We start from the raw sequence: 13697 nt of genomic DNA, 5'->3' as shown, positions 1-13697 counted from the left end.
CAGGATTCCATTTGGAAAGCCCAATAGTCTCTCGCCAATTCTGCTAAAATGTTTGGACTTTGCCTTGGCGATTTGCTTCCTGTAAGACCTGGAGGCAGCGTTGGATCTCTTTCTCAGGTTATGCGCCTGTGGATCCCCCGCTTCTGTTACTAGCCTTACAGGCTATTTAGCTATGATCTGTAAGATCGAGATACTTCCCCAGTCGGGCTGCTCCAGATTTTGAGCAGAATATATCTTTTTGTGCCCTATCTCAGTCGCTGTGCCCCATCTCAGTTGCTGTTCCCTATCTAAGTTGCTGTGCTCTACTTCAGTTGCTGTGCCTTACTGCAGTTGCGATGCAATACCTCAGTTATTAAATATTAAGTTTCCGTTTTTACCCGACTGCCAAGGAAGGGTTATGTTTTTCACGCGTATCTTGTATGTATGTATGTATGTATGTAATATTCTTTACTACCTCATATTTCCAGAACCACTGAACGGATTTACATAATTGAGGTATCGTTAGGTTCGTCTTAGCTGTCCAAGTGTTCTTAGATAGGTGACATTAGAAAAAAATCAAACATGGCGGCTGCGCGAAGCCACTGTTGTTAATGTAAAAAAAAATTTTTCTCGAATATTACAATATGGGTATCAAATTGAAAGGCACAATACAAGGATTTTAAAAAGGTATATCATGATTATTATTAACATTATTTTTGATCCGATCGTCATAAAAAATCGATTGTAATCGTAACAGAAACTTTAGTTTCACAATAGCTGTCAAGAAGACAACGTCAGTAGTATTATGACACATGACATTAAAATTCTATGAGTACCTTGTATTTGTTGTGAATTCTGATAAAATCATGTCGAATCGTTCATAATTATTACCATAAAACTCGTGAAATTTATATCAAAAGTGGGCTTAAATTTAATAATATTATGCGTGCTCTGATCGCCTATTTTTATATTTAACAGTCGTAAATTAACGGTAAAACCTGCGTTACGTTTGGACACTCGATATAATGGAATCTTTATCAAAACAAGAACTTATTTCGACAATAACTAAACAAGCGGATCAAATTAAGCGTTACGAAGGACGACTAAGAGGTATTTATACTTCATTTATATTTAATTTTCTTGATATATAGGCTATTATTAAACCATATGGTGAATTTGATTTTTGAAAGTTTTTTTGACATTGTAATGTTATTCCATTTGCAGATGTTGTAGCTGCATATAAAGGTCTTGCGAAAGAAAAAGAGGCCTTGGAAATAAGTTTGAAGGCTTTAAACCGGACTGAAAGTAATGAGGATGGTATGTTTTCGTTGAAACTGAAACTTTAATTAGCAATAATATATTACTACTGAAGACAGAGTCAAAAATGCAGTAAAAATTTTTCATAATAATGTAGACAATTAATGTTAAAAAAAAAACGAGTGTGCTTTAAACCACACAGCTGAAGTAGAGCAGCTCCATCTATATGTACATATGTCGTCCGTTCGCCTCGCCCGATCACACTTTTCGTAACGCTCTCGTCATGCATTCACCAGCTTACTCCCCAAGTCAAGCGTGCATAAAGAATTTTGCTTCAATAAGTATGTGAAACAATGAAAAAGCTGCTTAGTTCTATCGTGCTCCTAACTGTAACACCACTCTCATACCACATATACAGGAATGCTATTGTTCAAATTTAAATAAATAAAAATGTTTATTACTTTACAGCTTCAAAGGATTCCATTGCAGCTCTCACACTGTCATTATCCACACTCACTGCAGAGAAGGCACGAATGGAAGAAGCTTTTCAGGCTGATAAAAAAGTTACCAGGGATAAGGTAAAAAATTTATTATACAACCTTTGTCGTTACACTCTTGTTAAAATTCAATAGTTTTAGGTTGTTTGACACACTATTGCTCTCCAGGAGTGTGTTTATTGTCTATAACCTAGAATAAAAAAAATAAATGTTAATCAGATCTATTAGATTGTCAGCTTTATAGTATTGTTTATCACTCTTTCCTTCCCTGTCTTTCCTGACCCTTTTTCAAACAAAGAAAAAAGAAAGGAATAACCTTGGCTTATTTTCTATTGCTTTATGTATAAGAAAAATATAATAAATGCTTTAACATTTCATGTCAACGAAAACAAAATATGCTATGCTATGCTCTTATTTATTTTTTTATATCTATTTCAGTATGAGAACATGATAGCATCGATGAGGGAAGAAACAAAAACATTGGTACAGCAACATTTGGCTGAAGTAGGTAATCTTAAAGCTAAGATTGCATACGAGATTCAGGAACGAGAGAAAGAAAGGGCTGATCATTCTGCTATGTTAAAGTAAGTGATTGATAATATAGATTAGATTAGATAAGATAGATAGAAACATTATAAGTATTGGAAGATATATATGATATTAGTTGTCGATTGTCTTGCTTGAGCCTGTTATATCCCACTGCTGGACATATATATACTCCTCCCAGCCGATTACGGCCACGGCGACTGCGTTCAACTCCGTTTTTGTCTTTGGTGTGCTCGCGCGTGGCTTATGTAGCCAATTTTTTCTGTAAAAGTCCTCGCACACTGCGGGCACGCTAGCACACCGTTAACATAATTATAGCTAAAGGTCGCTGGTGGTCGGACCTTTAGTTCATCTCGCTTGGCGTCCAGCTCATAGAGCCGCCTATCCTCAAAGTTCTGGACGCTAGCTTTAACTAGCGCCCTCCACTCTGGCCGTCCGGCTGCCTGCTGCTCCCATTGCAGCGGGTCGATGCTGCAATTTTTCATATGTCGCTTGAGCACATCTTTGTACCTGAGGAGTTGACCGCCATGCTTACGCTTGCCTTCCTCAAGTTCCGAGTAGAAGATGCGCTTAGCGACTCTTTGCTCCGCCATACGCGACACGTGTCCGCACCACCGAAGCTGACGCCGCATAAGATAAGCCTCAATGCCATCCACATTGGCTCTTCGCAGCACTTTGGTGTTCCTTACACGATCAGACCATCGAATATTGAGTATTTTACGCAGACAATTGAGGTGGAATCGGTCGAGCGTTTGTATATGACGGCGGTACACGGTCCATGTTTCGGCAGAGTAAAGGATATTGGGCAGCACAACAGCCATGTAGACGGAGACCTTAGTCGCCAGCCTCAGATCATGGGAGCTGAAGACTTTCGCATCCAACTTGCCGAACGATGCAACAGCAGCGTCGATTCTGCTGTTGATTTCCGCATCTAGGTCACATTTAGATGAAATTGTGCTCCCCAGATAACGAAACTTGTCGACCTACTTCAGCTCCTCCCCACCGAGTTTTATAACCAGTGTCTCGTGACCTTGTATGTCTAAAGACATTATTTCCGTCTTTTTGACACTGATTTTTAAGCCGAATTTTCGGCACGACTCGTCGAAAACGGACATCAGCAGCTGCAGGCCGTCTGGGGACTCTGCAACAAAGCATAGGTCATCGGCGTACATCATTTCGGTGATCAGAGAATGCGACACTTAGGTGCGGGCCTTCAGTCGAGTCAGATTAAATATACCGCCGTCCGTACGGAAACGGATGCGGACCCCTTCAGAGGCTAATTGTATGACCTCCTGTACTACAGCTGCAAAGTACAGCGCGAATAGTGTGGGTGCTAAGACGCATCCCTGTTTCACCCCACAGGTAACCGCGAACTGCTGTACATAGGCCTCTTTCAAAAGGATCAGAGTTTAATCCACCACTTGCTCTACTCCGGGCTGGCTGATATATTCCCTACTATGAGTAACGATCTCTATCAGGTGAACATGATAACAACCGGGACCGACAACTCAACATGCTCACCGAGGCACGGTGGGGAGACCCACAAGTACTAACAACCAGACCGGAAATAATTATATGTATACACGCAAATATCCACTCTGAGTGGGAATCGAACCCCCGATTGATGGTGTTAAGGCGCCGCCAACACGGCACACGCACCGATACACCAGAGCGGTCGTCGATTATTTTCTATAGTTAGATAATTTTTTTCTATATTATGGAGTCATGCCTAAAATATGTCACTTGAAATTTGCCATTTTGGACCCATTCACCCCCGTATGTCAAGCTAAGTCTAATAAATACTATGTCACAACAGCTGGACAAGAGGTGGGGATGAAATAACTTTCATCAATATGACACATTTATTTTGTTTCTTTTGCAGAGAATTACACATGAAATTAAACAATGAAAGAAAGACTAAAGAGAAGTTGGAGGACAAAGTTGAACACAATTCAGAATCACAAGGTAGGCATAAATGTCTGGAGGCAGTGGCTGTCAACCTTCACTGCTCCCCAGTAAAAGAAACCCAGTGGGTTCTAAACTGGTGAACGGGAATTTTTGGTTTTGGGTTGAATTTTTGGTTGGGTAAATGGTGAAATTTTACTTCCGAGCTAGAGAAATTGACTTTAAATTTCAGTTCAGACTTTAAAGAAAAAGTATTCAGGGTTACATTAGACAAAAAACAAATTCCAAAAAAGTACATATCTGTAGCAGCAGGGATGAAGAAACCGTCACAGACTGTAGATTTTCTCTACTTTTTTTTGAACGTCTATAATTTTTAAAATATAAGACCTAGATTTTTTTTATATTTTACTGACAACTATTATGACTTAGCCTTTACCTTGACGTCGACTTCTGGGACACCTGTGTAGAGAACTGAATATCACTTCCAGCCTCCCAAGCAGAACTGGAGAAGCGAGTCCGCGACCTCAACAGTTCATTGGAGGCGTCACAGCGACGACTACAGCGAGCCGAGGCACGTACTGTGGAGACACCCGCGCTGCTCGTACGCCTGCAACAGAAGTTGGCGCTACTGGAGCAGTCGCACTCCATCGCCATACGGGAGGTACTGCGTTGTACACTGTACACGTGAAACACGTCGCACGGACGCCCAAACGATACACGACTAGGTCAGCAAACAAGCTTAGGGCCCAACTGATGGTAAGTGGTTGCCGTAGCCTATAGACGCCGGTGACACCAGAAACATCATAAGCGGATTGCCGACCCAACCGTTTTATTTAGCTGTGATCTTCTGTTAGGTCGAGGTACTTCCCCAGTCGGGCTGCTCCAAATTTTTGAGCAGGGTACATCCTACTGTGACCCTGCCTCAATGAAAATGGAAATTTTGTTTCTTTTATCAATACGTTGGAAAATTAGAAAATAAGACATCAAAATTCTTATTTTTAAAGGAACAAATAAAAGCGAAGAGGGCAGAGGAATCGGCCCGGAAAATCTGCGCGCGACAAGAGGAAAGAGTTGCGCTACTGGAAGGGAAGCTGGCAGAGTTATCGCAGACTATAGGCGAGTACGACTTGCTACGGCGACGTGACCAGCAGCTCATCCAGCAACTGAGAGATTCTTTAAACGGAAGACTGTTGGACAAAATAGCCAGTAATGGAGTTGGTAAGATTTATCTGTTTTAGTAGTATGTAAGTGTACGTAGCTGTAGGCTCGTATTCTGCCTTTGTTTGCTCGAAATTATGGATCAGACAAAGATTGTCAAAGTTATGTTGGTCATTGGGACTGTGTGTGTGTTTATAAATATTCAAATTTTTATTTACTTGGTATTTGTTTGAGTAACATGTTTTGTTTTTATCGTTTTGTTGTGCGGGTAAAGATGATGTAGGTGAAAGATGTAGATGAAAAATCTAGTTCTACATTTTAATAATAATATGTTGTAAAGAGATAATATCATTCACAGTACTGGTTTATAGCTGTTGCGCTGGCGTTTGCGAATTTGACCCCTGCACATATTCTCGGCGTTTTTGCTTATGTATCCTGGATATATACACAGGAGCAGTGGCCTAACGGAGGGAGGCACGGGGGGGGGGAGCTCATGCCCGGCGCTACTCACAAAGGGGCGTTAAATGATATTGTAAAATAAAAAATTGCTGGACATATTATATGGTTCTCAAATACTCAAGTTTTTTTTTTAATGTCACCAAGTCGGCAAACAAGGGTACGGCTCACCTGATGGTAAGCAATTACCACAGCTTATAGACGCCTGCAACACCAGAAGCATCGCAAGCGCGTTGCCGACCCAATCCCCAATCCCCCCAGGAGCTCTGGTCACCTTACTCACCAACAGGAACACAATACTGCTTGAAAACAGTATTATTTAGCTGTGATCTTCTGTAAGGTCGAGGTACTACCCCAGTCAGGCTGCTCCATATTTTGAGCAGGAAATTCCTGCTGTGCCCTACCTCAGTTAGGCACGGCAAGTGGCACACAATTCGCCTTCGCAGGAATACCCACGTACTTACTCTACTCTACTGTGTTCTTTTTAATCCTCATTACCTTAAAGAACGGTTTACGTTTCTTTGCAATTCCCATGAATGTTCCCTTAGATCTGAATTCAAATTGCTTCTGAAAATTCCTCCCCATTCTACTTCCTTCTACTCCAATTCCTTTACTGTTAATGCTATCTGTCTGTGGTATTCTCTTCCGCTTTCAATAAGACGAGCTCCAACGCAAATACGTCGCTCATTAAGTCATAACTGTCGTGATTTGTAGTTTATTTCATATGTATATATGTGTGTATGTATATGTGTTTTATATATAAAAAAAAAATATTTGCTTATTTCTATATAAGTTTTTTATATTGATGTAAGTCTATCATATCGTAGTTTATGTCTACGTATGTCTGATAATGCCTCGTATTTTTAGTTAGTTACGTTAGTTATTATTAATTTTCCTCCTGAATTTGTGCACACTTCTAACCGCTGCTACTGTATCGTGTCCAGTACCCAAAGGTTATCCGGAATAAATGGCTATTTAGCGATAAGATCGCCTTTGTATATCTTGTATTGTATCTTTCTTTATATGGGTCTGTATTTTGGTGTACATTAAGAATAAATAAAATAATAAAAAAAAAGGTTTTCCAATTGGCTAAAAAGGTCGTGTGGACATATATTCAGGGATTTATTCAGTGTGGTAAATTAACGCCATTAAATAAAACATAATCTGTAAACGTCCACCAATCTAACAATCGTCGAAAAAAATGGTATACTAAAAATAAACATAAATTTCAGAGGAGAATCAGATAAGCGAAACGGATAACGAAAAATTAGCAGATAGCGAGTATCTGCAAACAATAATAGACAAAATACACATACTCAAAAAGGAGTTAATCGCGGAAAACGACAAACTTGGCAATCCCATTGATTTGTCGGCTATCTTCAAACTTGACGGTTATGAGAATTTTCACAGTAAATGTAGGCAGGAATATGATGAACTGAAAAACGAATTCGATAATTACAAGTTGCATAATGCTAAGGTGAGTTGTTATATATGTCGTTGTAATAGTTTTTTTTCTGTCTAAAAGTTTGTCAGATATTAGGTCATAATAACGACAGCAAAAAAATATTAATTAAAACCGGCCAAGTGCGAGTCGGAGTCGCGTCCGAAGGGTTCCGTACCATTGACTAGGTAAAATATTTAGACAATTTTTGTTTGTCTGAATAATTTTTTATTTTAATTTTACTATTACTAAACTAAATATACAATTCAACTCTGCGTTTTCCTGAAGAGTGTCCTAGGTGACACAGTGTTTGTCTGACACTGTCTAAATCGTCTGCAATAGACGGACTATGGCTAATGATGATGATGAAATATACAATTAAGTATTTTGTGAATATTTCAAGTGCCTACCTGTTACCATTTATTAATATCGAGCAAAAATGGGAAAAAATTGCGTTTTTTGTATTGGAGCCCCTTAAATATATATATTATTTTGTTTGTATTATTTGTTGTTATAGCGGCAACATAAATACATAATTTTTGAATATTGCATCCGTCTAGCTATCGCGGTTCTTGAGATACAGTCTGGTGACAGACAGACAGACGGACGGCAAGACAGCGAAGTCGTTTTTACCCTTTGGGTACGGAAACCTAAAAACATTTTTTAGTGGGAAATCAACATCGTGATTAAAAGAAAGAGACCCAAAACCCGATAACCAATAATAGGGTGCAAAAGAAAAAGTTTAACTTTTTAAACAAAATAAATACGTTATTAGTGTCCACGGCATAATCTTTTGGCGTTCCTCAAAAAGCACCAAATAAAAATATTAGAAAAATTATTTAATTTTTGATTTACGTCAATTAAAAAAAAAAAATCTTTTATATGGCAACACTACAATTATACCAACTGTGAGAACTATAAAACTGCGAATCAAAACTTTTTTTTAACCATAGATAATATTTTTTTTTTGTTGTTATCAGGTTAGAGAGAGTGGACAAGAAGTCGAAAGCGAGATAGAAGATCTAAAAAGCGAGATAGCAGTATTAAAAGAAAAAGTGGAAACTTATATGTTACTGTTGGAAGACGAGAAACAAGACAAGTTTGATTCTCTGCGGCTTCATGAAGAGGTGACATTACTTCATATACTGTATCACTGGCAATGTAACGGTGATTTCATGAATGTGGTCCTTTTGGCGTGACAACGTCTAATAAATCGATGGAGGTCGGCTGCGTGCACAAAAAAGGATGACTCGATGACTTGCGCCGCATCTATCTCTCTTCCACTCGATTGGCCTACACGTCCTAGGAGATGTTTTGTTATGACGTTGTCACGTTAAACTATCGTCCGTAAACCAACTTTACAGACAACCAATTTTTTTTAGTTAATTTTTTTTTGTGTTTTGCGAAAACAATATAATATAATCTGCTGCGTGGTTACGGCAGTAAAGAATATAGCCACCATTCTCTTCCCGTGGGTGTCGTAAGAGGCGACTAAGAGATAACACGGTTCCACTACCCCCTTGCGGCTTGAAGGGCCGACCGATGGCGGGATAACCATCCAACTACTGGTTTTGAAATACACAGGCCGAAGACGGGCAGCAGCGTCTTCGGTGCGACAAAGCCAGCCCTGCGGTCACCAACCCGCCTGCCCAGCGTGGTGACTATGGGCAAGACCAGGCCTATGTCCAGCAGTGGACTGCGATAGGCTGAAGTAATGATGAGTGATGAATATAATACAAAAGTAATATAAGATAATAATAAATTAAATATGTCTAAAACTATCTGAAGAATGCTTAAACTTTTTTCGAGTCTTCAACCTGCTTGCATTACATCGACAAGTAATACAACGTAAGTAGACGCAAAAAATAGTAGTTGTAAATACGCATTATCAAATATTACTCAAAAATTTGTGATCAGATCTCAAACAAATTTAAATCAGATTACAAGACAAGCATCAGCTTTCGATTAAAACAAGAATTATCAAAATCGGTGTACCGAGTGAAAGATTATATGCGGTATAATACAACGTAGGTCGAAGAAAAATTGGTCAAGTAAATATGCATTACTAGATATAGCTAGAAAAGTACTTGTAGATATACAATCGAATTGACTTTTTAATCACTTTCAAAAAAGGAGGAAGCTCCTTTTTTGAAAGTGGTTAAAAAGTAATTCAAAACATTTTTTATATTATATTTCTCATTTTTCGGATAAACTTTCAATTGGTTCTCTTTTAAATATTGTTTTGTAAATTGACATTTTTTTCCTAGCCACAAAAGCACAAATCACAAAAATTTCATTTTTTCCATAATTTTCAGAAACTAAAATCCGAGAAGGAATACCACAAAGAAGTGGTTTCAGATCTCAAAACGAGAATACAAAGTTTAGAAAAGCAAGTACAAACGCAAAGAGATAGATACGAAACGTTGCTCGAAGAAACAGACAACTACATAAGGTCTAGGAACGATCGTTCTAGAAAAGTCAGCACTGAAGATGGTAACTTCAAAGATGGACATATGGTCTTAAATGTAAGCTTTGTTTTATTTAAGAATTTATATTTTTGATGTAAATATTATTTAAGTAAGCTGGTTTGGCTGTAATGCGTGACGAGAGCGTTACGAAAAGTGTGATCGGGAGAGGCGAAGCAAGAAAGGGAGGTGCGGGCACACATTTCCTTTCTCTCTCATAGCTATATATGTTTCGTATATCTAAGACAAAGTACATGCCTATTGTGCAGAAGATTATCTTCAGTGGTGTGGTCGAAAGCATACTCGTTTTTTTATACTATTAGAATTTACGCCTTAAGAATTGATTTTCATATAAGACCCCCGGCATGAAAAAAATATAAGGAGTAAAATCTACTGAACGAATGACCTCGTTACGTTTCTCGTAACGCCATCTATCGTAACCAATAAGGTTCCAATTGATGGCGTAATGACGTTTTCTAATAACGCCATCTTAGACAGATAGATGGCGTTATTTGATTCGTTTATTTACCATTTGATATGGTCTAATCTTTTCCTTAGACTAGTTAAGCCTTTTTTGTGCCTATTTAGACAGTCGATCTGAAGGAGTGAACTGCAGTCGAGCGACGGAGCTGACATACACACTTTTATATATATTATAGTGGCACTTCAACTCGAGTTCTAAGACTGTCTAGACAAAAAAAACTTTAATATAAATATATACCCTTGGTACAAATTGTCTTTAGCAATTGTGTGACTTTTAGGTTGGCGATCAGAATTCCTTTCGAAAAGAGAGTTACGCATTAACCACTATTCCGTGATAAATACATATTATCTTATTATTAAAATAATAAATTTATATATTTGAATGATAAAATTTTAAATTAAATGCACACGACACCATACTTTTAAACTCATTTTGTTCAAACCTTGTCCAACTAAACCGTTTGTTCGGATCATGTCTGTCTACATCAGTCACAAGGCTGTATTATGTATTGTTTGGCTATAAGTAGTTTTAAATATGCCTTTGTCTCAGGATGGTACGGCTCCGCCTCACTTGCTACATTATGCCCACGAATTAGCGAGGAAAGATCTTGATATCACTCAACTGAGACGTGAGAAGCATGTTCTAGAGGGACAGTACAGGTATTTATAGATTGATTTTTTATTTAATCATCAAATAAACACAACATATATATTTAAAAAAAATAATTCCTTGTTGCATTTCTTGTTGTATTAGTGCTACTTTGAAAGCAGTATTATTTAGCTGTGATCTTCTGTAAGATCGAGGTACTTCCCCTGTCGGGCTGCTGCAGATTTTTAGCAGGATGTTTCATGCTGTCAGCTATAGCTCTTAAATCCGTAAATAAATGAGGTTTTTACTAGCTTTTCCCTCAATCTATATTTCAAACTATTTTTACTAAACATAAACAGTCGTGTATCCAATAAAAAATGTAATATTTTTGGTATACAACGCCATCTAGTAGCGGACAGTGGAATTACTTTGTGGTCTGTATTAAAATTATTTTGTTTTTCTTATTCACAGAGATTGTCAACGTGATGCAACAATAGAGAAAGAGAGGTTCAAGGAAGTTTTACGAACACTTAAAGAAGAAATTGACAGGTAAGATAAATAATACATGGTAACGAATTTCAATTTTTCATTTTTAAATTTAGAATCAAAACAATACCTTTCTAAGGACTTCAAAGTTTCAGTAATAATAAAATCAATTAAATAGAACCAGTAGCTTAAACAAAAGACAGGTTTTACAAAACTAAAACCGATGTTATATTTAAACCATTGTTTCCGTTTGAATGACTTTATTTTTTTTTTACTAAAATTGTTCAAACTAATTTTTGGTTTTAGCTTCGAATTGGAACTATTCGTAATATGTATAGTTTTATTAATGTTTTCCACTTGTATCCCTCTATATATAAGGTGTTCAACTCCTTACTGCGTTCTTTCAAATGAGGGGTTCTCTGGACGTAGATTAAAATTTGACATTGTCAAAATAGACGAACTACTTTGATCGACTCATTCTGCATAATACCTTTCGCGAGCACTTAAACACACCTTTAAATTACAATAAGTAACATTCAAACAAACAATTCAAAAAAATATATGTAGCTATACTAGTCGGCTGTTAGCTATAACGCAAGCATTAAGTTGCTTACTTTAGGGACAGATGACCGTGTGTAAAAAAAAAAAAAAATCTACGTGGAAAATAATTCTTTCCAATTCGCTTTCCAATATGCAGTTCTTTAGTTGTATTTGTCAGTTACTAATAAAAAATGGTCTGCGAAATTGTTTTTTTTTTTTCACGCGGAACATCTTACATCTACAGATCTCACCATTTGAACAACTTGGATATATTTTTTATTTTAAATTAAAACTTCTTTATGCACGCTTGACTTGAGAAGTAAGCTGGTGAATGCGTGACGAGAGCGTTACGAAAAGTGTGATCGGGCGAGGCGAACGGAAGTTGAGAGGGAGATATAAGTTAGATGAAGTTAAAGTAGTTTTACTTCAGTCGTGTGGTCTGAAACAAACTCTTTTTTTTCTTATTTTTTAAACGATCACACACAGTCAGCTGTTCCTAAGATAAGAAGCAACAGCCGACATATAGATATATATTTAATTTTCGATAAATAATACAAATAATACATATATAAATAGGGATATCAAACCAACAGAGAAGGAGCAGAAAGCAGGGTCACGGTACACTACGCTAGTTCAATTTAATATCAACTAAAATTTGTTAAAATTGAGATGATAATTTTATATTTTAGGTTAAGAAGAAGCCAGTCAAGAGAGGGCGCTAATTTGGAATACTTAAAGAACGTAGTTATGGCATATCTCATGTCGAGCGACTATGCGGGAAGAAAGCATATGTTGAACGCAATCGCTGCAGTACTACACTTTACTGATAGCGAGAGAAAAATTGTATTTAGTACATTGTAATAGAATTAACATATCACTGCTGGGCATAGGCTTTTTTCTCCACGTCGGAGGATTGGAGCTTAATCCACCACGCTGTTCTACTGCGCTATTATACTCGCTATCAGGTGTGCATGACAACAACCGGGACTGACGGCTTAACGTACTCCCCGTGGCACGGTGATGTGACACACAAGGATAGACATCCAAAGTGGAAAGGAATATTTGTACTTATAGAAATATCCATCCGCGAAGATAGATATAATCGAACCCGCAAACCGTCGGTGTCGCGGTCGAATTAATACTAATAAATAGATTTACTGAAATAAATTTTCTAAATATACTAAAATTAGTAGGTACTATAAAGTGGACAACACGACAAGTTCTGGTTTAATAATGAGTAATGGGATAAATTTAATTAATGCCAAACTATAAAGTCTAAGTTCAGTGTAAGTTATAAATAATAAAGAGAAGATTTATAAATAATTATTTAAGAAATTGTTCATATCACCTTCTAACTTTATTGATAATATTTATTTGCTACTGATTTGAAAACCGATTTAATTAATCACAAATATTATGTGAATTGATAAAGAAAAATTGTCGAACTTCGTATCGCCTAACACAAACTTTATCGTATGGTATTAAAGTTCAAATTGACTTTTAAGTATTATCACAAATCTTTTGTATGGGAGTATAGAAAAGTGTTGTTTTTAGACTTTTTCAGGAAATTTAATTTTTTTTTAGAATTTTTCTCCCCGTAAGAACCATCCTCGTACTTCAAGGAATATTTTAAAAAAAGAATTAGCGAAATCGGTCCACCCGTTCTCGAGTTTTGCGCTTAGCAACACATTTAGCGACTCATTTTTATATTATAGATTAGCTTACATTGAAATGTCAAAGTCAAGATATGGAAAAGCGGACTAGATTAGTTTTCAAAATAAACTAAAATTTATTGAACATATTTGAAAATTAAGGAATCGAGGGTGTAGGGTCGGCAACGCGCTTGCGATGCTTCTTGTGTTGCAGACGTCTATAAGCTACGGTAATCTCTTACC

At 37.2% G+C, this 13697-nt stretch overlaps 1 protein-coding gene across 1 annotated transcript; it reads left to right on the top strand.

The window, feature by feature from the left end:
- Nucleotides 1–785: 785 nt before the first annotated feature.
- LOC123655806 (GRIP and coiled-coil domain-containing protein 1) lies at nt 786–12741 on the top strand. Its single transcript, XM_045591560.1, has 13 exons — nt 786–1089; nt 1204–1296; nt 1705–1814; nt 2172–2317; nt 4162–4244; nt 4673–4845; nt 5189–5402; nt 7031–7275; nt 8220–8366; nt 9555–9764; nt 10738–10847; nt 11248–11325; nt 12492–12741. Exons 1-13 carry the CDS (start codon nt 1005–1007, stop codon nt 12661–12663), a joined length of 1866 nt encoding a protein of 621 aa, XP_045447516.1. The 5' UTR covers nt 786–1004; the 3' UTR covers nt 12664–12741.
- Nucleotides 12742–13697: the final 956 nt, after the last annotated feature.

This window comes from Melitaea cinxia, chromosome 8, assembly GCF_905220565.1.
Source record: "Melitaea cinxia chromosome 8, ilMelCinx1.1, whole genome shotgun sequence".
NCBI classification, from domain to species: Eukaryota; Metazoa; Arthropoda; class Insecta; order Lepidoptera; family Nymphalidae; genus Melitaea; species Melitaea cinxia.
Note: the sequence above shows the minus strand (reverse complement) of the source record. Positions and strands in the feature narration are given on the sequence as shown.

Bases quoted from the DNA above. Each gene is read 5' to 3' on its own strand.
- LOC123655806 (XM_045591560.1), top strand. From the start codon at position 1,005: ATGGAATCTTTATCAAAACAAGAACTTATTTCGACAATAACTAAACAA. The intron at 1,090-1,203 runs GTATTTATACTT...TTCCATTTGCAG, and splicing joins TTACGAAGGACGACTAAGAG to ATGTTGTAGCTGCATATAAA. The intron at 5,403-7,030 runs GTAAGATTTATC...CATAAATTTCAG, and splicing joins AATAGCCAGTAATGGAGTTG to AGGAGAATCAGATAAGCGAA.